Source organism: Cygnus olor, chromosome 23, assembly GCF_009769625.2.
Source record: "Cygnus olor isolate bCygOlo1 chromosome 23, bCygOlo1.pri.v2, whole genome shotgun sequence".
NCBI classification, from domain to species: Eukaryota; Metazoa; Chordata; class Aves; order Anseriformes; family Anatidae; genus Cygnus; species Cygnus olor.
The window spans coordinates 2,661,388-2,683,591 of record NC_049191.1 but is presented as its reverse complement, the minus strand read 5'-3'; the positions used below and the strand labels follow the sequence as shown (position 1 = coordinate 2,683,591).

General features: G+C 46.8%; 3 protein-coding genes across 20 annotated transcripts in view; all 3 read left to right on the top strand.

Annotated features, from left to right (window-relative positions):
- Positions 1-3,659, top strand: part of CSF3R (colony stimulating factor 3 receptor) — a 63,593-nt gene extending 59,934 nt beyond the window's left edge. For all 14 annotated transcript variants that reach the window (XM_040534918.1, XM_040534916.1, XM_040534921.1 and 11 more), the window contains 3 exons: positions 76-1,329; positions 2,728-2,790; positions 3,596-3,659. In XM_040534918.1, the coding sequence (XP_040390852.1) occupies positions 76-570 (495 nt within the window). In that variant the 3' untranslated portion in view covers positions 571-1,329; positions 2,728-2,790; positions 3,596-3,659. The remainder of the gene's footprint in view (positions 1-75; positions 1,330-2,727; positions 2,791-3,595) is intronic.
- Positions 1,254-8,650, top strand: MRPS15 (mitochondrial ribosomal protein S15). Its single transcript, XM_040535421.1, has 7 exons — positions 1,254-1,329; positions 3,596-3,671; positions 4,542-4,590; positions 5,377-5,461; positions 6,421-6,479; positions 7,615-7,806; positions 8,531-8,650. The coding sequence occupies exons 1-7, from the start codon at positions 1,254-1,256 to the stop codon at positions 8,648-8,650; spliced, it is 657 nt and encodes a 218-aa protein (XP_040391355.1).
- A 907-nt stretch (positions 8,651-9,557) lies between these two features.
- LOC121058849 (protein OSCP1-like) lies at positions 9,558-22,102 on the top strand. Of its 5 annotated transcripts, XM_040534935.1 has the most exons (12): positions 9,566-9,713; positions 11,504-11,533; positions 15,013-15,167; positions 15,870-16,037; positions 16,594-16,674; positions 17,299-17,402; positions 17,771-17,899; positions 18,456-18,525; positions 19,075-19,214; positions 19,917-19,980; positions 20,614-20,726; positions 21,517-22,102. In XM_040534935.1, the coding sequence occupies exons 1-12, from the start codon at positions 9,602-9,604 to the stop codon at positions 21,893-21,895; spliced, it is 1,545 nt and encodes a 514-aa protein (XP_040390869.1). In that variant the 5' UTR covers positions 9,566-9,601; the 3' UTR covers positions 21,896-22,102. The 5 variants fall into 5 exon arrangements, with proteins under 5 accessions (XP_040390870.1, XP_040390871.1, XP_040390869.1 ...); XM_040534936.1 differs by lacking the exon at positions 11,504-11,533 and having other exon boundaries at positions 9,558-9,713; XM_040534937.1 differs by lacking the exons at positions 11,504-11,533; positions 21,517-22,102 and having other exon boundaries at positions 9,558-9,713; positions 20,614-20,730.
- The last annotated feature ends 102 nt before the right edge of the window (positions 22,103-22,204 follow it).

Below are 22,204 nucleotides of genomic sequence, written 5' to 3'. Positions count from 1 at the left end.
CTGCACAATGCTGGGGGAAGACACAAGAGGGGACCCTGCAAACACGGCCGTGCCACCAACACGCTGTTCCTCCAGGAGCTTCCGCAAGTCCCCGGTGCGAGGGAGCCCGGACTGGCAACCATTTCTACCGTCACGGTGCTGGAAAGAGCGGCAGGGAAGCAGGCGCCCGTTTGGGGCAAGGATCCCCCCGCAGAGACCGCCGTTGCCTTCCCCGGGGTGCCGCAGCCCTACGTGCAGCAGGACGGCCCCGGCAGGGCCGCAGGGACAGGCACTTGCTCCTACGGGAGCGGCGAGACCGTGCAGTACGCGCAGGTGGCAGGGGATGGCTACAAGGGCCAGCAGCACGTCCCGTGTCGCCTCTACCTCCGCTCCAGCTCCACGCAGCCCCTGCTTTTCGACCGCAGCCCCAGCCCCAAGCCCTACGAGAACCTGTGGTTCCACGGGGCCACCCCCAGCCACGGCTGCCAGGGGTCCGGGGGCTTCCTGGAGGAGCCGCTCATTGACTTCCCCCTGCTGCAGGGCCTGCAGATCAGCGGGGCCGAGGAGCTCCATGACTTCCAGCGGTGTTAACGGCGTGATCCCATTAAGGGACTGAATGCCCCAGACCAAAGCCTGCTCCGTGATCCCCCCCTGTGCCCCCCAAGCTGGGCACGGAGCCTCCCTCCTGCTGCCCCCCAAGGGCCTGCAGCCCCCAGGGGTGCTCTGTGGGGATCCTGGGCTTGTCCCTTTTGCTTTCCCATCCCCTTTTGCTTTCCCATCCCCTTTGCCCTCCTGTCCCCTTTGCTCTCCCCTCCTGTCCCCCTGCCCCTGCCTCCCAAGCCGGGCACGGAGCCCCCTCCTGCTGCCCCCCAAGGGCCTGCAGCCCCAGGAGGTGCTGTGTGAGGACCGTGGGCCTGTCCCTTTTGCTTTCCCACCCCCTTCACTCTCCTGTCCCCTTTGCTCTCCCGTCCCCCTGCCCCTGTCCCCCCCACGACCCCCACAGCCTGGCTGTGAGGCACGGGCATGCCCCTCACTGCAGAGCAGCCCTGGCCGGGGGGTTCCCGGTGCTGCGTGCTCGCCTCCCCCCATAACAACTCCCCCAATAAACAGGGATCAGCCCGGGGCTGGCGCCCTCCCTCCTTGTGGCCCTAAAGGGAATTTTTGGGGGGACACATCGGGGTCGCGCCCATCGATGCGCTCGGCGATCGCTCGGCTGCGGCGCCTGGGCAAGATGGCGGCGCCCACGGCGGCGGGCCCGTGAGGAGATGAGGGCGATGCTGGCGCTGGGCCGCGGCCTGGCGGGGGCGGCCTCCGCCGTCCTGGGGGGCGGCCATCGAGGGGCAGGGGCCGGTGAGAGGGCGCGGGGGTGCGGGACGGCCTGGGGAGGGAGCCGGGAGGGGGGGAGGAAGCGGAGGGGAGGACGGGAGGGTGAGGGAGGCTCGGGGTGGGCAGCAGCCTGGGGGGGTTCTGGTGGAGAGGGGGAGACCCCGGGCGCAGAGGTGGTCCCTGAGGGGCAGAGGTGGCCCTCAAATGGCAGAGGCGGCCCCCGAGTGGCAGAGGTGGTCCCTGGGGGGCACGGGGCTGGGTGGCCCCGAGGAGGGGACAGGGGCTGGGGGTGCTGCGGGGGAGGCGGGGATGGCCCGGGGGGTCCTCAAGGCCTGAGGGGGCCGGGGGTGGGCGGCATGGGGTGAGCGTGGGGCTGGGGGTGAGGTGAGTGGGGCTGGGCGGCCTCCTGCGTGCTGGGGCTGAGGGGGCTGGGGTGGGCAGGGGGTGGGTGAGGGGTTCTGGGGCTCGAGGGTGAGGTGGGCTGGGGAGCTGGGGGCTGGGGATGGCTGGCAGGGCTGCCCCGAGCACCTCGGGGCTGTGCTGAAGCAGCTTGAGTGGCCCTGACACCAAGGGTCCCTCGGGCACAGCACATCTGCGTGGCTGCTGTGTGCACAGAACCAGCCCTGAGCTGATCCAAGGCACAGGTCACACCTCTGACGTTCTTTCTGTGCGTGCTACTACCGCACAGTCCACACGAGAGGGCTAACTGAGCCGTGGAGAGATCTGCTCTGCACTTAGCACGTGTCCTGCGAGCCAGGGTACAGGTCTGGTGCCTCCCAGCTGCAGAGTTTAGCTAGCTTGCTGCTTAGCAAACTCCGTTTGTAGGCAGGACTGGCGAAGCCTGTACTTGAAAGCATGCTTGAAGCAGAGGTGAATAATCTCAAGCAGGTGTTGATTCCAACATTGTGGCCCTGGAAGGGCAGTTGGAAGAGTTATTTCTTGAACAGTCTCAGAACACTGATGAATATTGTTGTCTGTACCAAGGTGTGCCGGTCAAAGGTTTTTGCTGTTGTCTCTCTGCCACTGGCATAGTTCAGAGCAGCCCATCTAACTTGCATGTGAAATTATTTGCATTAAATAATCCGTTTGAACCCTTTAAATGAACACAGTTCAGCTGGAGAACCTTGCATTCTGTTTAGCAGCAGGCCAAGTGCTTGTGATCTCTTCCTGCTAGCCCTGTTCTCTTTTTCATTTGAGTTGGCATGGCTTCACCCATTTGTTTTAGCACCAGTGTGAGGACCACGCTGAAACTGTTCCACGCTGCCTGTGGGACAAAAGACCTAAGTTGGCCACAAATCACCTTGGAGTCTACATACTCTGACTAGTTTTCTAGTACAGACTGGGCAGTATTTAATGAGTACGCAGGTAGAAAAGTACAAACAATCTAATAAATCTTTGTGTTTTCGTTTTTTTTCCATCAAGTTTGCAGTGCCTTTATTCAGCCAGCAAGATGTTACGCCAGACCTGTGAGAAGAAAGATAAGAGGTATGTCAGGATTGATGGGAGAAAGCGGCAAAATATTTTACTGTTGGTGCTATTGGAGTTGTACCCTAATGCAGCAGGAAGAGGGGGTATTTGGAGAAATTTGCATCTTTTTCACTTTAAAGATGCAGATGCACACTGCTCGTGAGGAGAGAGGAAACATAATCCCTGCTGCAGGAATTTGCATCTCTGCAGCTTGAGGGGTGATAACAAAGGTGAGGGAGCCAGACTTCTCTGTACTGCCAAACAGCACAGTGAGGGTCAGTGGTCACAAGTAACCATCTGGAGATGTTCAGGCTGGGCACAAAAGGGGAAAAAAAAAAAAAAAAAAAAAAAGGATTCAGTGGAAAGGCAGAGCAGTGTGGGACTGCACTTCACAGCGAGGCTGTGGCATATCTGTCCCCGGAGGTTTTAAAGGCTGTGTTAGACAAAGAAATGGCAACAGTCACACTTCACGGGGGAGATTGGACTAGAAACTTCGTAAGGTCCCTTTGTCAATCTTTTTGTGGTTCTGCAAGTAGTTCCTTGCAAGCTTAAAAGTTACTTGGAGAACCCAACAGTTCATGAATGTGTGCCAAATTAACAGTTGTTGTTAGCAGGAGATCACTGATCTCAGTGGGCTGTATACCATGTTGTAAATCTGGAGCGCTGTCGATTCCTGTCATCTCAGCATGATCTCTTAAGTTCGTCATTATTTGGGGCATCCAGTCTCTTTTCTTTGCAACCTGTTTCCTCTGATCTAGTTTGCAGCATGTTTAGAGCTCTGACTTCTACTGCTGTTCCTCAAATGTTCATCTTTCCCTTGTAGACATCCCCAGCCATTTGGATGATCTTCCTCCAACAATGATGAAGAAAGAGTATGTCGATGTCCCGATAATAAATAGGTATGATACAGCAAAAAGACATGGCTAATCTCTTGAGAGCTTTGTATCTTCGATTCATATAACCACCATCTGTGGAACATGTCACCTGCTCAATAATGAATGTTCTGTGGTCACAGGTATGCGATTCAGCACAAAAATGGCAAAGTTATTTTGAAAGTTGAATGTGCAGAAGCCATCACTGTTTGTGACTGTGTTAGGTTTCTGTTTAATTAATGTAAGATACACTGAGCATGTTTCTCAGAAGTGCTGTTTGTCCACATCTTTTGTGGGCTTTGTCTACATCCATAGAAAAAGAAATAATCTTGACATGATAAAAATAATCTTCTTAGAAATAATCTATGCCTGTCTTGAAAACAGGTGTTAAAGAGTATACAATTAAACAACTCAAAGTGAGAGGCTACTTCTGATATCTGGGCCTGGAGTTCTGCATTTTTATGCTTTGATTCCAGAACTCTTCATGTGCGGCGCATGGAGAGCCCCCAGTGGCGTAACTGAGACTTTCACAGATCTTTGAAGGAGCAGATCTTAAAAGTAATTATTTTGTCCTTGGCTACTTACCTGGTGGTTAACCTTTAGCACTCAGTTTGCACGCATTGTTGTTTTTGGAACTGATAAGACTTCAGCGTAATTTGAAATAATTCATACAGTGCTTCCTACAGAAGCTTGATGCTTCTGTGATTTTCAGCCATTATTTTTCTTTGGAATACAGAAATAGTTCGTGGCTGACAGGTCTAGGAGGGGAGGAGAGTCACTGTAAACCTGCAGAATAAATTTGAGGAAAGTTAATGTGTTCTGAAAACCTAGCTTCATTCCTGTTGTTAAATATACTTGGTTTCTAAGCTTATAAACTAATCTGCAATCTCCTTACAGCGTTGATGACGTAGTAAAAAGATTACTGTCTCTGGAAATGGCAAGCCAGGTTAGTGTCATTTTACATGCATAAAAACTAGATGGTTTGTCAAACACATTTGTGTAACTTACCTATATTATTAAATGCCCTACATTTACTTTTGTTTTAAATGTTGCTTGGTGTATGCAGATCTGGGGCTATTAAATACATGAGGATGATAAGTCTTCCATGCTCTTAAAATTTATTATGGGGTCTTCTTTATGATAATAATTGCATATTAAAATCGGATAATAAAGTATTCCATGAGCACAGGAGGAGATGCAGCTGTGTTGCGTTATTGCTGACGGTTGGGCTGTATTACAGAAGTAGTACACTGGGCAGCAGGTGTTCTTCAAATGACTTTTATTTTTGTATGCCCAGAAAACAAGTAAGCAAATCAGAACGGCATCACAAAGATCTTACTGTTTCTTGATGCCTCCCACCTAAGCTTAAAAAGATGCAAAAAGTGAAGGCTACTGCCATGTGAGACCTGCTTTGGTTCTGTTTCTTCTGCTCATGAGAGTGCCAGGACCTCTTCAACACCCTTCTTTTGTTATTTTGGGAAGAAGGATGCGCCTGGACTCTTAGCAGAATGCAGAATCACTGTTGTTGAGATCTTTTGTGCTCCTTCCTTGCTGTACTCTGAGCACTATCCTACGTGCAGTACAGCCCTTTTTTGTAGCACTACTTACATCTTTTGCGATGGATATCAAGTAAAGTTACAAAGCCTTTATCTGGGCGTTTGGGAAGAGATCTGGGGTGTCTATAGACCTGCAGTGTTCCTCAGGAAGTGACAAGCTCTTTTGTTGTCCACAGAAGGAGAAAATGAAGATAAAGACACAGCAGCTGGTGGAGAAGGTCAGGAGGTCTCCCGATGACAATGGCTCCTTTGAGGTGCAAAGTAAGTTAAAAGAAGCAGAAGGATATTGTTGGCAGATGATAGTTCGCTTTGCCTTTATTCAGCTATTCCCACCCTAACACTTCAGGTTTCCTGTATCGGCTAGGAAAATCTCTTTCAGGAGAGCACCTGAGAGGCGGGTAGCCTGCGGTCCGCGCTGGGGTACTTACAGTAGATTTGCTGAGGAAGGCTCAGCTCACTTTTGGTGAAAGAAATGTGAAATACCAGAAATGTAGGGGCACAGTTGACTCCATTCCAGTTATATTTATTACAAGTGTCTGCAAGGATACTTTCCAAATTGCTACTCGATACCCGCCCTCTAAAGGCTGCATGTGCATTATTCTGCTTGAAATGCTTACATGACATGAACCATTGCACAGCATCCATTACTGAAATGGAATACTAGATTCAGCCCTGGAAGCCAAATTTCCCTCTGCATAGGCAAGTTCTGTCTGAAGCACGATGTAGGGACAGTGCAGAGATGAAGGCTGTACTGCCATTGACCAAGATGTTCTCTGCTATCGTTAATAAAGGCCTTCAGTTTCTCAGGCTGCCACCAGAGCCGTTTCCAAAATTTGAAAACCTTGAAAGCTGGTTGCAGCTGTTAGGAAAAGCTCTTAAATTGTGTCTGTTCCTCCAAAGCTTAAACCAAGGGAGATGAAATGAATGTAAATTCACCAGTAATTCAGCAAGGCAAGAGGCCTTACAAATAAATTCATGTGATCAGTTGTTAAAATATTAACTAATCAGGCAGCTTCATTATAGTAATAGTTCTTGCTTGGGTTAATGTAGGTTATATTTTGTGTTTTGTTTACCATTTACTGTGCAATAATATTTGCTGTGGTGCAGTGGGTACACATAAGAACAGCAGTCTGCAACTGGCAATTTGAAGGAAATGCAAATGACACCATCTCACCCTGGAAAGCTGCTCTCTCATGGCTTCTTATGTCTGTCCTTTATAGCTGCTATATTGACTGCCAAGATACGCACTTACGAGGAGCATCTTCAGAGGCATCCCAAGGTAACTGTCAGTAATCTGAGCCCATGCATCTGAGACAACAGCTGTTCAGGTTGTTTTGTGAGTTGAGAACAAAGGGATTTTGATTCTGGGGATTACGGCTTTGCTAAGATGGTTTATAAAATAGCAGTAACCGTTCCTTGTTGTCAGTCTGGGAAACTGCTGGCTCAATCACAGCTACAGTCTCACCCACTGAAATGTGGAATGTGTTTTATTTTTGTTACTGGATTGTTGGGAATGCCTGAACAGATACCTTTCAATGGAGTTCAGCTAAATCTGTTTTTGCTGCAGATACAGTTCCGTTGCTTAGTGTTCAACATAACTAGCGTGGTCACTTCAGCTGTATTCTCCATCTGTTCTGCCTTTAAAAATAGTAGTGGACAGGACTGTGCTAATGTCATAATGACCATAATGACCTAAAGCTGCTTGGGTTCAAGCCCAAACTGAAAACATCACAACTGTAATTTTCTGAACAAGATCTACTGAAGATTCCTAACACAGTGGGAAGTGAATTAATCAACTGTGTTTAAAAAAAGTTCATAAGTATTAGCTAATCGTAAAAGCTTGAAGGGTAAAACAGAACAGAATTCAGTTTAAAGAATGCAGAAATTGTACCAAATGTACAGCAGAAAAGACCTTTTGAAATTACTTGGCTCAAGCCTGGTTTTAGACAAATTGCTTGTAAAGGGTAGAGTGATTTCTTCCATGAGATTGCCCTGAATGGCATGGATCAAGCTATGCATATTCTCTTCCAAAGAACAACTCAAACTGTGAAATAGAGCCAAATCAGATTTTATCTTTACATTTAAATTCTGGAAAAGCAAAAATAAATAGTTCCAGAAATAACATGGAAGCATACGTTTGAGAGGAAGCAGAGTTTTTAGCCAGTAGACTTCTCCCACAATCTTTGCCTCCAAGCCATTGCAGCTTGGAGAAGGCAATTTCAGTGGAAAGTAAATTAAGTCTTCCCAGATCTTCTAGTAGTGATCTAATGTTCTTGTGATATCTGGTAAGAAAAATTGTTTTAAGATACTGTCCTTAACCTGATTGTTTCCTTTTAGCCATAATTTGGTCTAAGTAATTTATTGGAATGGAAGTACAATCTTCTGCAATCTAGTGAACATTAAGTCCTTTGCAGGATAAAAGTAACCGTCGTCTCATGCTGATGGCTGTGGATCGCCGGAAGAAACTACTTACATATCTTCGCCGTGTCCGCTACGATGCCTTTGAAAACACCTGCAAGCAGCTGAATATCCAGTATGCACTACCCCCTGCCTACTCCCGAAGGGTCACCAAGCGCTGGGTTGTTAAGAAGGCATTTTGTATCAAGGTATGGAGCAAACCAGAGCAAAAGCTATGTAACTGGAGTAGAAAAAAATCTCTTCATAGAGGGCACAATTAAGACAGAAAGGGCTGATACATAAGAGTCCTTTAAATCTGTGTTTTGAATTTGAGGACATGATGACAATTGTAGAACAAAACAAGCTTGACAACCCCACAGAGGGCAGTTAGGCCGTGGGCAGTGAAGTGTGTACTGAGGGAGTACTGTGTTTACGAACTTCAAGTTGAGCTGCTAGTTTGCTCAGAAATGCATGATTCTAAACAACTTTTCTTCTAAGCCTGATATGGGGAACTAATATGCAAGACTATTAAGTTTAATGGCAATTTTAGAACAGAAATGTGGGTATGGCCACTGGCTCCTCTCATTTGCACTAAATGTATTGCTGTAACTGACCAGAATCAAAGTCAGACAATGCTGTCAGTCTATAAATATTAAATCTCAATCCAATTAAATTATAAGTAGAAGACTGGATAGCTGTAACTGAGTATCAGAAAGTGGTACCCTAGAACATAGGCTGCTTGGAGTCCTGGAGGAAGAAAGGGGAAGGAGCTGATCTCACTGAAATACATTGCATGCCTTCTGGCCTCCGCTGCAGAAACTCATCAGATCCATGCTGTGTGTCGCAATGAGCAGCCGTGGCAGAATGGTTGTAAGCAGCAGCAGACAGCTTTGTCTTTTCCCCTTCTCTCACCTGCTTATGCTCCTCCTGCAGGTTTTTCAGGAGGTGCGGAAGCTGAAAGCACCAGAAAGGCTAAAGAAGAGGAGAGAGTGGCAAGCAAAAGCCAGAGCTGCAAAAGAGAAGCAGGTGCAGAGTGAAGGGACAGCTGTGTAGCTGCACATTGGGTTTGTGATACAGCCAGTCTCTCCAAAAATAAACAACTACCAAAAGGCATGTCGACTTTGCTTAAGTGCATGCGTGATCTGCGCCGTGTGAGTACCCAAAAAGGTGCAGTAAGCGGTTTAAGTGTTTTAGAAGTTTAAGGCTGCTTCCTTGGACTGTGTCCTGAGCAGTCTGTGCTGTGCTGAGAGGAGCACTGGGGGCTTTATCAGCATGCCTTTGGCAGAGAAAGGCAGTGATGTCTTCAAGTGAAAGCACCTTTGAGTGGTGTCTGTCTCCTCTCATTACCTGGTGAGCCTGCAGAATTGCACTGTCAAACAGCATTGGAGCAGCTGCTCGGCAGAATTCAGCAGGGGATTCACTACATGTAATGGAAATGAGAGGAGAGAATGAGGAGAAATGCGGCTTATTTGGAAATAAAGCAGCCCTGACACTGACTCAAAAAGCCATTCCTCCTCACAATCAAATGCAGGTTGATTCTGAACTCTACAGCTGTAGAAACCATACTAATAATCAAGTCTCTCATTTCCCAGCTGACTTGGGTATTTGCATTTGTCCTTTGGTGGCCATCCCGCAATATCATTCTGGAACTCAGTGATGTTATTTCAAAAATGCCATTGATGGTTATTAAACTAAGTAATCACAAGTAAAGTGGTGCCCGCTGGCAGCGTTCGATAAAACAGCCCCGAGTTCCCCTCAGCTGTCGTGTGGACACGTGCCGGGGTTGCCTGCGTGCTGAACTGAGGCAAGATGATTTTTAATCCTGTCACAAAGACTTAAAGTTGGCGAGGAAATGACTACAATTAATCAGTTATTACAATTTAATTAGTTTTTGAGTCGTGGTATCACACTGTGGCGGGGGGGGGGGACATGCCAACACGGCGCCACGCCATTGGCCCGGCCGTTGCCTGGCGGCGGCGGCGGCTGTGGGGGGAGGAGGGCGCCATGTCGGGCCGGGCGCTGCCGCTGCTGTTCCTCAACCTGGGCGGCGAGATGCTCTACATCCTGGACCAGCGGCTCCGCGCCCAGAGCATCCCCGGAGAGAAGGCCCGCAAAGGTGAGCCGGGGCTGGGACCGGGGGGTCGGCAACGCGGAGACCCTGACTGGGGCCCCGTGTCCGGCTTTGTGAGGACGGAGCTGCGAGGGGCAGGCAGGGTGTGAGGGGATCCCATACGGTCCTAGGGTCATTAGGGTTGGAAAAGAGCTCCAAGATCATCCGGTCCAACCGCCACCTACCACCATCACCCACTAACCACATCCCCAGGCCCCACGTCCAACCTCTCCTTGAACACCCCCAGGGACGGTGACGCCACCACCTCCCTGGGCAACCCGTCCCAACGCCCGACCGCTCTTTCTGAGAAGAAATGTCTCCTCATTTCCAACCTGAACCTCCCCTGGCGCAACTTGAGGCCATTCCCTCTGGTCCTATCCCTGGTTACCTGTGAGAAGAGGCCGACCCCCAGCTCCCCACACCTCCCTTTCAGGCAGCTGCAGAGAGCGATGAGGTCTGCCCTGAGCCTCCTCTTGTCCAGCCCAAACCCCCCCAGTTCCCTCAGCCGCTCCTCACAGGACTTGTGCTCCAGGCCCTTCACCAGCTTCGTAGCCCTTCTCTGGACACGCTCCAGAAGAGGCCGGGTGCTGGAAGTAATCAGCAAGGAGCCACGCTGCTGCAGGTGGAGCATTGCTCAGGGCTTTGCAGGCTTCTCCCAAAGTATCATCGCTTTCAGTGCTCCATCAAAGAAATCTGTGGTTCCTTAATAGTGTGCAAGCATGTGGTCAGCTTTTGGTAATGATTCTCTTAATAATACAGGAATTAATGCAGATATACCTGCCATGATGTTACTGGAAGGATGCTTGAAAAGTAATAGAACATCGCAGTGCCTGCCACTGAAAGAAGCCCTGGGGAAGTGGTTTCCTTACAAGTTTCATTGCTCTGCCACAGGAATGAGTCCTGTGTGGTTTTCTTCTCTTAAAATAAAGCCATTTGAGTTAAACTACTTTCATGAAGTTTCCGTAGTAATGACTGCTTGCAGGTACAACTGAAGCTGATTTGTGAAATGCACACAGATAATACAGACACTGGAACAGACTTCAGTATTTCTATACTTGTGTTGCAAATCAGTGCTGCAGACACGTGCTTTTGGAATCGCAGTAACTCAGGATCTGAGCATCTCAATACGGGTCCTGAAGTGTTTCGGGATGACCAGATTTCTTTGCAACCAGAATAAGAACTTTGAAGCAATACCAAAGGTTTCCTTGCAGCAATACAATTTTTAATCATTCATATTTGTCTTCAGTGATCTGCCATGAGTTTATTTCCCTGCTGCTGTTCGTACAGTTCTCAGTTTATAGCTTAAACTACATTTAGTTATGTACAGTGGAATATCTGAGCGGTTGAATTAGATCTGTACCAGTTTATCCATGCATCTATTTCTGTCTTTCTAAAAAATTGGGCTTTAATTTTACTGAGATGTGGTGCGGTCTTCACTGAGGTGTTTGTTGATGCTTAAAACTGTTCACGGAAATATTGTTCATTTATAAGTGCAAAAAAACAGCTGAAAAAAATCCAAGCTAAATGCAAAACATGCTAAGGGTAAAATCAAGGGTAAAATTTTAGCTCCGTTGAAGCAACAGGTTTTTTTCCAAGGGGAGGGCAAGGTTTCATCTTTTGTGTATTAATTGAAAGTGAAAGATGTCAAGTTAACAGAAGAGTTCTTTCTTGGTAAGCACAGATTGCTGATGAGAAAAATCCAAGTCCATTAGTTAGGTTTTTTTTCTCTCTTTTATTCTTGAAACTCTTGTTCTTACTTCTTGAACTGATGTTTTTGTTTTATATGCTTCGTGTAGATGAATGGACAGATGTGGACAGGAAACGAGGTACTGTAACCTTCTAGCTGCATGCAGTAGACGAACACCACTACATGCACACATGAGGCTCGTTGTACGTGAACACACTGTATGCTGTTCCTGCAGCCCTCTAGTGATGGTGTCAAGGTTGAATAATATTTTTCACCTGTTAAACAGCACTTTAACTATAGATCTTACAAAAATAGGCAATATCTCAAAATCTAGTGGCTTCAAAAGTAGTCTCTTCGTTAATTTAATCAAGGCAATATCTATAAATAGACCATAACTTTTTCTCATAGCGGTCGTTCTAACCAGAATGATGTTTGGATTTTGCTAACATCTAGCAATGCAAGCATATAATTACGTGAGCATTGTGATTTTTTTTTTCTGCTTAAAGGCAGGAATATTACGTACACTGCATTTCTCTGTGATAACTTCTAATTTACTGTTCAGGGTTTTGATGGGTGAACTCCAGACATTTCCATCCTAGCTGCTTATCCACCCCTGCTAGTGGTTCGCCACGCTTGCAGCAGGCTGATCACAAAGGAGCAGGTTCCCACACTCCAGACAAACTCACCTTGACTTAAATTATCACTGAAGGTGGGTTTGAGCTGAGGTTTTGCAGTGGAGAGCTAAGGTGGAGAGTGTGATTTCCCCCTGGGCTTTGCCTTGAAATGGTAGCCTCCAGAACAGGGGTACGGTAAGTAGCTGGATGAGAAAATAAATCTCTTAAACTATCACTTTTTTTCTGCTAGGCGGACATGAGTAGAACTTCCAGTGTCTCTTTAAGCAGGCCTTTTTTAAGAGAGATCAGGGTTATGATTTCCATTTTTCAAAATAAGTCATTTGTAGGTTTTGAACGTTTACCAATGTGATACCCTGGAGTTTGCTGCTTTTTTGCTACCATTAGGTGCTGTTTCCAATAATTTGTTTTTTCCAGCATTTAATATCTCAGAAGCATAAAAGATTCCACATTTCTCCTCTCTTTTATCGCACCCTAAATGGAGATAAGTTTTTATAAAATCCTGCTTTATCATATTCAGATGGTAAAGGCACAGAGACAGATCTTGTGTTGACCAATCAACTTCTCCTTGTGAGAAAAGACAACTTTGTGAGCGCTGCTCTTAGGACGATCTCTGAAAAGTTACCAAAGAGCAGCTGCCAGTCTGTTGCTGCTGATAAAGCCACACAACTAGGTTTGCCTGCCTTTGACTTTATGAACTATGAACCTATGAACTCATGAAGTTCCCTTCGCTGCCTTGAATGTACTTGGAGAAGCATGAGCACAACCCAGACGTGAAGTCTCATGTCATGCATATGAGCCATGTTCCGTTACAGCGCGCTAGGCGTTGAAATGTGTATGTCACCGGTGACATGACACATGCAGGCCAAAACCACCGTAAATCCTTGGCTTCTCTTGTCATCGCATTGTCTATACTTGGTTTCCCTCTCCCCATGCCAGTTGGTGAAATCCCTCTCTGCTAAACTGCTTTTATGCTATGTTGCTTGGCGTGCCATTATCCCTGAGCTAACACTCCTTTCTTTGTTATTTTCCATTGTGAGAATGGTGTAAGTATGTTCTCAGGGACTACCTGGGCTCTGAGATCTTTGCTCTGTCATTATCAAGTGTACCTTGTGAGATTTGGCCTTTACCTTGATTATTTTTTTTTTGTCTTTCTCAGTTCTTTTCATAGCCAATACAGGAGGTTTTAATTCTGGATGATAATTTATGTAAGGCTTGATGTGTGGTTAACGTAGATCGTGATTTCATTATGAATATCTACCAGCTACTGTCTGCGTATGGTGGTATTGTCTCCTGACAGTTTTGGTTATTAGAGACTCTCTTAAGATGGAGGAGAAACCTTTGTACAGACAACATGTAGACAACTTAAAAATATTTTTTGCGGTAGCAGTATAAGGCAAAAGTTCTTATTTTTGTCATAACTGATTACTTGCAAAATGAAATTTATGCTAATACGTTGTGTTTGATTTTCTCCACTGAAAAAAAGTGAGGATTTTTGCCTAAGACTGCAAGTAGGGGTTGTTTTATGGACAGTTTATTTGAAAAGGGTGGAAGAGGAGGGATTTTTTTTCCATTTGTAGTGAGGTGTATTTGTAATCCGTGCTGCTCAGAAGCTGAGCTGAGGTGAGGCCCATCTCTGTTGGTTGGAGTACTTAAAACAGGAAAGTGAGCTGTGTTACGTTACAGTGCAAGGGATGCTGAAATGCGTACCCCACCATAACACGTACAGGAGAAAACCTGTCAGCATCAGCTTTAAACAAGAGGAGAGAATCGCTTCAGAAGGCGCTTGCCTTCCAGAAAACAGCTGCCAGCGTCCAAGTGCTCAGCATCTATTACACACCTAGCAACATTCCCCAGACATTAATCATCCAAGAAAAGATGAAGTGACTGGAACATCAACTTTTCTTTCTTTTTTTTTTTTTCCCCTTCCCTTGAGATTTTTCTAATCTATAAGAGTTAGCTCTCATTACAGGCTTCAGTAACAGTCATCTGCTTAGGGAAATTTGTGCTTGTACAATTATCCCTGTGAATTGAAATTGATATTTTTTTCAACATTTTTGGATAGGGAAAAAAAAATTTACGATAACTCTGTATCAGGTGTATGATAAAAGTATCGAATCCAGCAGGAAAGCGAAGGTGTCTGCTTGAGTCACTCCAAAGACGTTTTCTATCTTCTTTGCATTCAAAGCTTGTTAGCCAGAGCGTAGCCCTTATATTCAGTATTACTGGTCTCCAGATATTCTCGAGTAGGTTATGTAACAATTCCATGTTTAAATTAACACTTAAAAATGAAGCACTAGTCACGATGTTTAGAGTTCTGAGCCTTTGGGCTGCGCTCATATCCTCAGATGTTACTGTGTTAAGAGCCCTGGATGGCCTTGCCACAGATCCCACTGTTATAAATGCTTCCTTAAATACTTGTCAGTCCTAATCCGTTTCACACAAGTACTTCAAGGAGCTTTGAATCAGTCAGGAGCTTCTGTTTAGAAGGAAAAAATAGTGTCAAAGGCTAAAAAGAGAACCGATAGCTATGGTTTGTTTATTTAAAAAAAAAAAAAAAAGGCAGACTGATGCAAAACAGTCTTCTTAGGAAGCAGAACTGTAGCTTTTATAGATAATACATGCCAGAGTAGCCTGTAAACAGAATTATTTTAAAAGGGGAAAGTGCTAGCCATTGCTGCAAAAACAAGGCAACAAAACCAGCGTTATTCCGGTTGGAAAACAAAGTTTGTTGTCTGCAGCTCAAACACGTTTCTGCCTCTGGGGACAGCCAGCAGGAACACGCTGCTTGCTGAGACCAATATGGCATTGAGAAAATGTCAAAATGACGAAGTGGTCTTCCTTGCTTTTCCTTTTGTGGCTATGTACCTGGTTTTCACAGGTAAGCGTTCTGTGAGCCCTCACAGCTGTCAGTGTCCACGTGTGGAATGAATTAGGCGAATGCTGTGTTAGTGAGGCAAACAACCGAGGCTCTCTGTCTTTACAGTTATGAATGACATCATCACAACCATGTTCAATAAAAAATTTATGGAAGAGCTGTTTAAACCACAGGAACTCTACTCCAAGAAGGCTCTGAGAACGGTGTATGACCGGCTAGCTCATGCTTCAATCATGAGGCTGAACCAAGCAAGCATGGATAAGGTAAAAAGACAATCTGTCTGGTCCTGACTGTGCTGCACTTTAATGCTGCTCTTCACGCGTTACTCTAATTTTGAAGCATTTTGTAACAGACCTCTTTCCATTTGTTTTCTTTGTAAAAATGGCTCTAAGCCAAGAAAACTTTGGAGAAATCCATGGTAGTACCAGGTAATTCACCACCTTAAGCAGAAATACTTGGTTTTGTGTTTAATTAAAGTTTGAGTTTAAAAGGTTCAGGAAGCATTCTTTATAAGAATGTTTATATATATATATATTAAAAGCCTATACATATGTTATGTAAATATATTTTTGTATATATATATATATATATATATTTCTGTATTGATGCTCATTATTTTGCAGTTGCAGGTATAAGAATTTTTACCTGCCAACAGTATATCCAGTGGTCAATTTTCTGGAAAATAATGATGATAATAATTATAGGAACTTGACTACCTGTGAGACCTCTACCCTGGTGTCAATGTTGTTGAAATTGTCAGTAGTCTGAGAGGCCAACAGGAGGGATGACTGTGATTTTAGAAGTCTTATTTTCGTAGGAAACAAAGCTGAAATGGTTCTCCTTACCTGCAGGCAGGTGCTAAAAGAAAAAAAAAAAAAAGCATCTAAAACCCACATGAAATTATCTAAGTGGTGTTGCTGTCTGTGTTGTGATGGAACCCAAATTTCTCCCTTGTTATTTTGCAGCTGTATGACCTTATGACTATGGCTTTCAAATACCAAGTCCTGCTGTGTCCTCGGCCCAAAGACATTCTGCTGGTCACGTTCAATCACCTGGATGCAATCAAGGATTTCATTCGCGATTCCCCTGGCATTCTGAACCAGGTGGATGAAACTTTTCGACAGCTGATCGAAGTAAGAATCCCTAGAAAAATGGTGGAACACGCTCTTGTTTGAAGGTTTTTTTCCTCTTTCAAGCTGATCTTAGAGACTAAACACTGCATCAGGAAGTGGCACATCAAGTGTGGAGCTTGATGGGTTCTTAGCCTCAGAGAACTTTTGCTTATGTAACTGCTGTAATTCTTTGTACAAAGAACAGGAGGATCCCACTGAAAGGGAACTCTTTCCTTAAAATGTTGAAAGTTCTGGGAAGTCATGAAATGGTTCCCAGGGACTTCTGGAGATGGAGTTGTTTACAACATAAACTTTTCATGCTTGCCCCCTTTAAATCAGTACGTTGCTTATTCAGCCTGATCAAAGTCCCCACTGACTTCAGCAGAAATTAAATCAGGCTCTTAGTCCCTGATAACAACTACTGATGCTGATCAGCAGCCCCCCGTAATTATTTTCCTCTTCCTCTGCCACACATGTACTAGCTTTGGCCAGCAGTATTCTGATAGGCTTGTTTCCACCTTTAACTTGATGGAGCATGGTACTCTTACAAAGTCTTCCTGTGTTTTTTCTTTTTCAGGTGTACGGCTGTCTGTCTGCTGGTGAATTTCAGCTGATCAGGCAAACACTCCTCCTTTTTTTTCAGGACATGCACATAAGGGTAAGAATCCAATACAAGTAGACAGTAAGAACAGAAGGAAGTTTGACTGTGGTTAGAATATGGACGTATCGTCTTATGAGTTCATGATAAAGAGTTGGGTTTTGTTATTCATGCTTTTTAGTCATCTTGATGTGCTTGTAATTTCAGTCTTCAAAATTTAAGAAACTGAGCGCATCTACTACGGTAATACCCAATAATTCTAAAATATTCTGGAAAAAAATTACCCATGATTACCTGTTTATTTCAGAGGTGACTGTATAGAGTAATTCCTGATTCAGGTTTTCATTACTTTCAAGTTTCACAAATCTGAAAGAATGTCTGCTAGTAGATAAATAGGTTTTTATTTTTAGTAGAAGCTTGATATGAAACTGAGAACCTCAAGCTTGAGGCTGTGGGCCTTGATGTTCTGTAAATAAATTGATCATACTCAAGTGCATAAAGAGTACACTTTTTTTTTGATGTTTCATCAGTGTGCCCATCCTCCGTATCAGAGTGTTTATGTACATCAAAATCTCTAGGAAACCGATCCTAATCTAAGCAGGAAGGCTGCAAGGTCAGACTTCGGAGAACTCAGATCAGAAGATATTTAACTGATTTTCTAGAGGACGGGGTATTCTTTTGCAGGTCTCTATCTTTCTGAAGGATAAAGTGCAAAACTCTAATGGTCGCTTTGTGCTGCCAATCTCAGGCCCTGTTCCATGGGGTACAGAAGTTCCAGGACTCATCAGGTGAATTCTGAACCCCTGCTTATACTGTTTGCAGTGCCTTGCATGTACGGCTGCTCAGAAAGAACTCTTAGTCCCAGAGGTCTAATGGGAATCATGCTTAGACTGTCACTCATGTTGCATGGAGAGCTGAACCTCCAGTAAGTGTCGTTTATATGGCAAGATTTGGGTTTAAGTCACCTGGCAATGAAATGCTAAGCATGTTTCTGGAATTCCCAACTCCAGTAAGTCAGCTATTAGTCATTTATTCTCTAAAATAGGCACTTACCAGCATACAGAATAGTGCTACTTGTACAGTAAGCCTAGGAAGTCAGTACTGAACATCAGTAATAGAACTATTAAATATGTTTCAATGATGGCTTCTTTTTAAGGATGTATAATCATAATGGAGATGAAGTTAAAAGAACTGAGTTCACCACTGATGGAAATTACATTACTCCACAAAGGGAAGGGTCTTTTGATCTCTATGGAGACAGAGTCCTCAAACTTGGAACAAATATGTAAGTTGTTTATGTCCTACATAGAAACATGAAGTAAACGTTGATGATTATGGATTTGTTCAGAAGCACATCTTTGGTCCTGTTTGTTTATTTTTGCCTCTTTGGCTGTTATCAGTTTGACTGCTTTACAAAGCGATTACCTGATACAAAACGCGTGTGGATAAATGTGTTCAAAAGTGCTGTGGAAAAGAGCAAAAGTTTGATTCATGTCTACAATAGAGCTGAGTAAAGAGCGTTTTCATCTGGTACTGCATATTCTGTGAAATGTAATTTAAATTTAACAGCATTCAAGAAATCCTTTTTTTCCTTCACGTTTGACTTAGATAATTTTTTCATTCTCAGAATAAGAGACAGTAATGTTCTTTCATACAGTTTTGTCGCTTATATGTTTTAATGCTATAATACTCCATAAAACTGACCTGTAACTTCTCATTTCTGTAATTTAGAGTCTTCAGAAAAATATTCTGAAAAAAATTTAGGTCCTGTACTGCTCCCTTCTATTTTTGTATCACATACAAGTAACAGGTTGCTTTTCCTTGTGTGTTTTTTTCTCTAGGTACAGCGTTAGTCGGCCAGTAGAGACACACATGTCAGGATCATCCAAAAACTTGGCATCCCATGTGAAGGTTAGTGTCCTTCTGATTCTGTCACTGGTTAAATTCATGACCTCAGCAGCAGTCTGTGCTATCTTCTCTTTTGCTCGCCTCCTTTCTCAAGTAAACAGTAACTATCTTTTCGGTCTACACATACAGGATAACTTCAGGGAAACCTGTTTACTTGTTCCTCTCTAGGCCTCAGCAGTTCTCCCTGGCCCCTTTTGAACTAGGCTGTGAGAATGTTTTCCTAAAGAATTTTATGCACAGGCTTATGTGGTGGTGTACTGAAATGTTGCTTCCTATTTTAATTTCTTCCGAAAACAGGAAGCTGATCTTACTGATTTCTCAGCCATCCAATTTAGCTGGAAAACTATCTTGTCCTAGGTCTGTATATTCAAGCAAACATTTTAAATATGTAACTGATATTTATGACTTATCTATGCAATCTGTAACACTAACAATACAGAAATGTATATATGACACTCTGAAGAACATTTATGTAATACCAGAACACACAAATGCTTTTAGGCCTAGTTTTCCTGGTAGTCTGACCGCTGAACCCGTTTCTGTTTTCCGCAGGAGAATGTGGCCCCTAACCCTCTTGCTAAAGAAGAACTGAACTTTTTGGCCAGGCTGTTGGGAGGTCTGGATATCAAGAAACCTGGTGGCAGTGAGACAGGATTTCGACTGAATTTATTCACAACAGACGAGGAGGAAGAGTATGCTCAAGCTGTTTTTCATCTGGGGTTTGTGATTAAGTGCCATGCGGACAGCCCTGGAGACTGAGGCTGGCCCTTGACAGCTTCAGGGACAGAATACCAATTTTTTCAGTATTTTCTTATCCTGGTCCAGATAGTCCCTGCAGGAACAAAAGAGGAACAGTTTGTCTGGCCATTTTTAAGACTATCAGGAAGGAGAGAGTGATTTGTTACTAGTGCATCTCCTGTAAAGCAGGGTCTTGCACTGCCTTCACATGAGAAAGTCAGTCACCAGCAGGTGACGATCTGGGCTTAGGTTCCGTCCCACAGAACAGACACATCCCTTTAGCTCTCCTCTCCCCCAGATGCTCATTTCAGAGATAAGTTACGTATCTGAACTGATTGGAGGTGATAAGCCTGATGGGCACAAACACTGCAGCCTCCTTCTGGCAGGGAGCATAAGGGTAGTGAGAGTTCTGTTACGTGGTTCCTGCAGAATGCATTTGTCTGCTTTTATTCCCAACTACAAAGTTAGTCCCACTGTTCTACAGTTAGTATAAAAAATCCAAAGCAGGGATAAGTTTCAAGACTGGGATCAGTATATGAATTTCCTTAGCAGAAATAGGCATGCTGTCTAAACTTCACGTCTATAGGAAGCTCATTACCCTGTTTATCCCGTGTATGTCATCATGGGGTTAAGCACTCTTCATATTTTTAATCAAGACAGGCAGCACTGACGAGACCAGAGGAGTTATCTTACAAGGTTGTTAACATACAAGCCACTCAGGTACGTACAGTGCGTTTCACATCTTTGACTCATTCTCTCCTTGCTCAGTAATTACTTTTACCCATCATAGTAACTTTAAAGAAATACTTTTTTTATTATTATTTATTTTGGTTAAGCTTATAAATCAGTGATGGCAGTATTTTCTGCTAAGCCTGTCGATTTGCTAATTGGGGTTGTTTAGTCTGGAGAAGCAGAGGCTCAGGGGAGACCTTGTTGCTTGCTACAACTGCCTGAAAGGGAGGTGTGGGGAGCTGGGGGTCGGCCTCTTCTCACAGGTAACCAGGGATAGGACCAGAGGGAATGGCCTCAGGTTGTGCCAGGGGAGGTTCAGGTTGGAAATGAGGAGACATTTCTTCTCAGAAAGAGCGGTCGGGCGTTGGGACGGGTTGCCCAGGGAGGTGGTGGCGTCACCGTCCCTGGGGGTGTTCAAGGAGAGGTTGGACGTGGGGCTTGGGGACGTGGCAGGTGGGTAGGGGACAGCCTGACCAGATGATCTTGGAGCTCTTTTCCAACCCTAATGATGCTGCGATTCTGTGATCACTGCTCGCTACGAGAGCTCGGCCCCCAGCCCGTTAGAGCGAGCCACCACCCCGTGAGGCTGGCGAGCAGTTCCCGACCCGTGTCCCCGCGCAGGACCGGGGGCTCCGGGCGGAGCTGGCCCGCATCGTGGGCGAGCTGGAGGTGGCGGAGCCGAGCCCGGCGAGCTCGGGCAAAGGCGAGGACCTGCTGGCGCTGATGGACGGGCTGTGAGCATTAAACGCGCTCTTCCCAGCCTGCCTCCCTCCGAGCCACGCTGCGGGGCGGGGACGGGGCTGGGGCTGCGCCTTCCTGCGGGGGGGACGCGGGGCGGCCGCGGGGGGGCGAGGGAGGGACGGAGGGAGGGAAGGAGGGCGCTGGGAGGAGGCACCGAGCACCGGGGGGGGCGCACGCGGAGCGGGAGCGGCCGGGGGCGGCGTGGGGGTGAGTGGGGGGGAGAAAGGGGGAACGGGGGGGTGCAAGGGGACACGGGGGGGGCGAGGGGAAAGGGGCGAGTGGGGAGCGAGAGGGAAGGGGGAACGGGGGGGTGCGAGAGGACGGGGGGTGCGAGGGGAAGGGGGCGGGGGGTGTGAGGGGAAAGGGGGCACGGGATGCCAGTGGGAGGGGGGTACAGGGGACTCGAGTGGGAAGGGGGCATGGGGGGTGCGAGGGGGGCGAGTGGGAAGAGTGGGCACAGGGGGACTCGAGTGGGAAGGGGGCAGGGGGTGTGCATGGCTGGTTGGAGATGGGCAGCGTGCAGGTGGGTGTGCAAGGGGAGGAGGCGGCGAGCACCCACGTGTGCAAGGCGTGGTGGGCAGGGGGGAGTGCAAGAGGGTGGTGGGAGAGGGTCAAGGCGCAGGTTAGTGTGCCGGGCTTGTGTGTGCCCAAGTGTGCAAGGCGAGGAGGGTGACTTGAACCCAGGGCTGCACCGCAGCACGTGCTGGTGGCTCGGGGGAGTTGCCCTGTCCCAGAGCCCTTGGGTGCCGGCGGGGCACAGCGCGGCGTCTCCCTGCCCCTCAGCCGCGCCATGGAGGTCAGCCACTCGGTCAAGGAGCGCACCATCGCCGAGAACAGCCTGGTCATCCTGCTGCAGGGCCTGCACGGCCACGTCACCACCGTGGACCTCCGCGACGAGAGCACGGCCACGGGGCGCGTCACCAACGTGGACGCCTTCATGAACATGCGCCTGGCCGAGGTGACCTTCACCGACCGGCGGGGGGCCGAGTCCCGCCTGGACGAGCTCTTCGTGACCGGCAGGAACGTGCGCTACGTCCACATCCCCGACCAGGTGGACATCAGGGCCACCATCGAGCGGCAGCTGGAGCTCATCCACCGCGTCCGCTACTTCGGCGGCCGCGACAAGGGCCGCAGGGAGTTCCCCCGCGCCAAGCACAAGTGAGCGCCCTGCTGCCCGGCACGGACCTGGGGCTGTGGAGGGACAGGGGGACCACATCCGCACCTCGGCCGGGGACCGTGAGGTGTGAGGTTGTTTAACGATCAGCCATTAATTGGGGTGTGAGGCTGTGTAACGAATGTTGGTGATTGATGCACTGCTGCTGGGCACTTGATGGTCCCCAGCCCCCAAACAAAGCCCTTTTGGCCACGAGGCCCGGCTCCGTGGTGCTCTTTGGGGACGACCTGGCCTGGCCTCGCCGGGCTCCGGCGCCCCCCCCCAGGCCCAGCCCGGCCTCGGCCCCCCGGGGGCTTC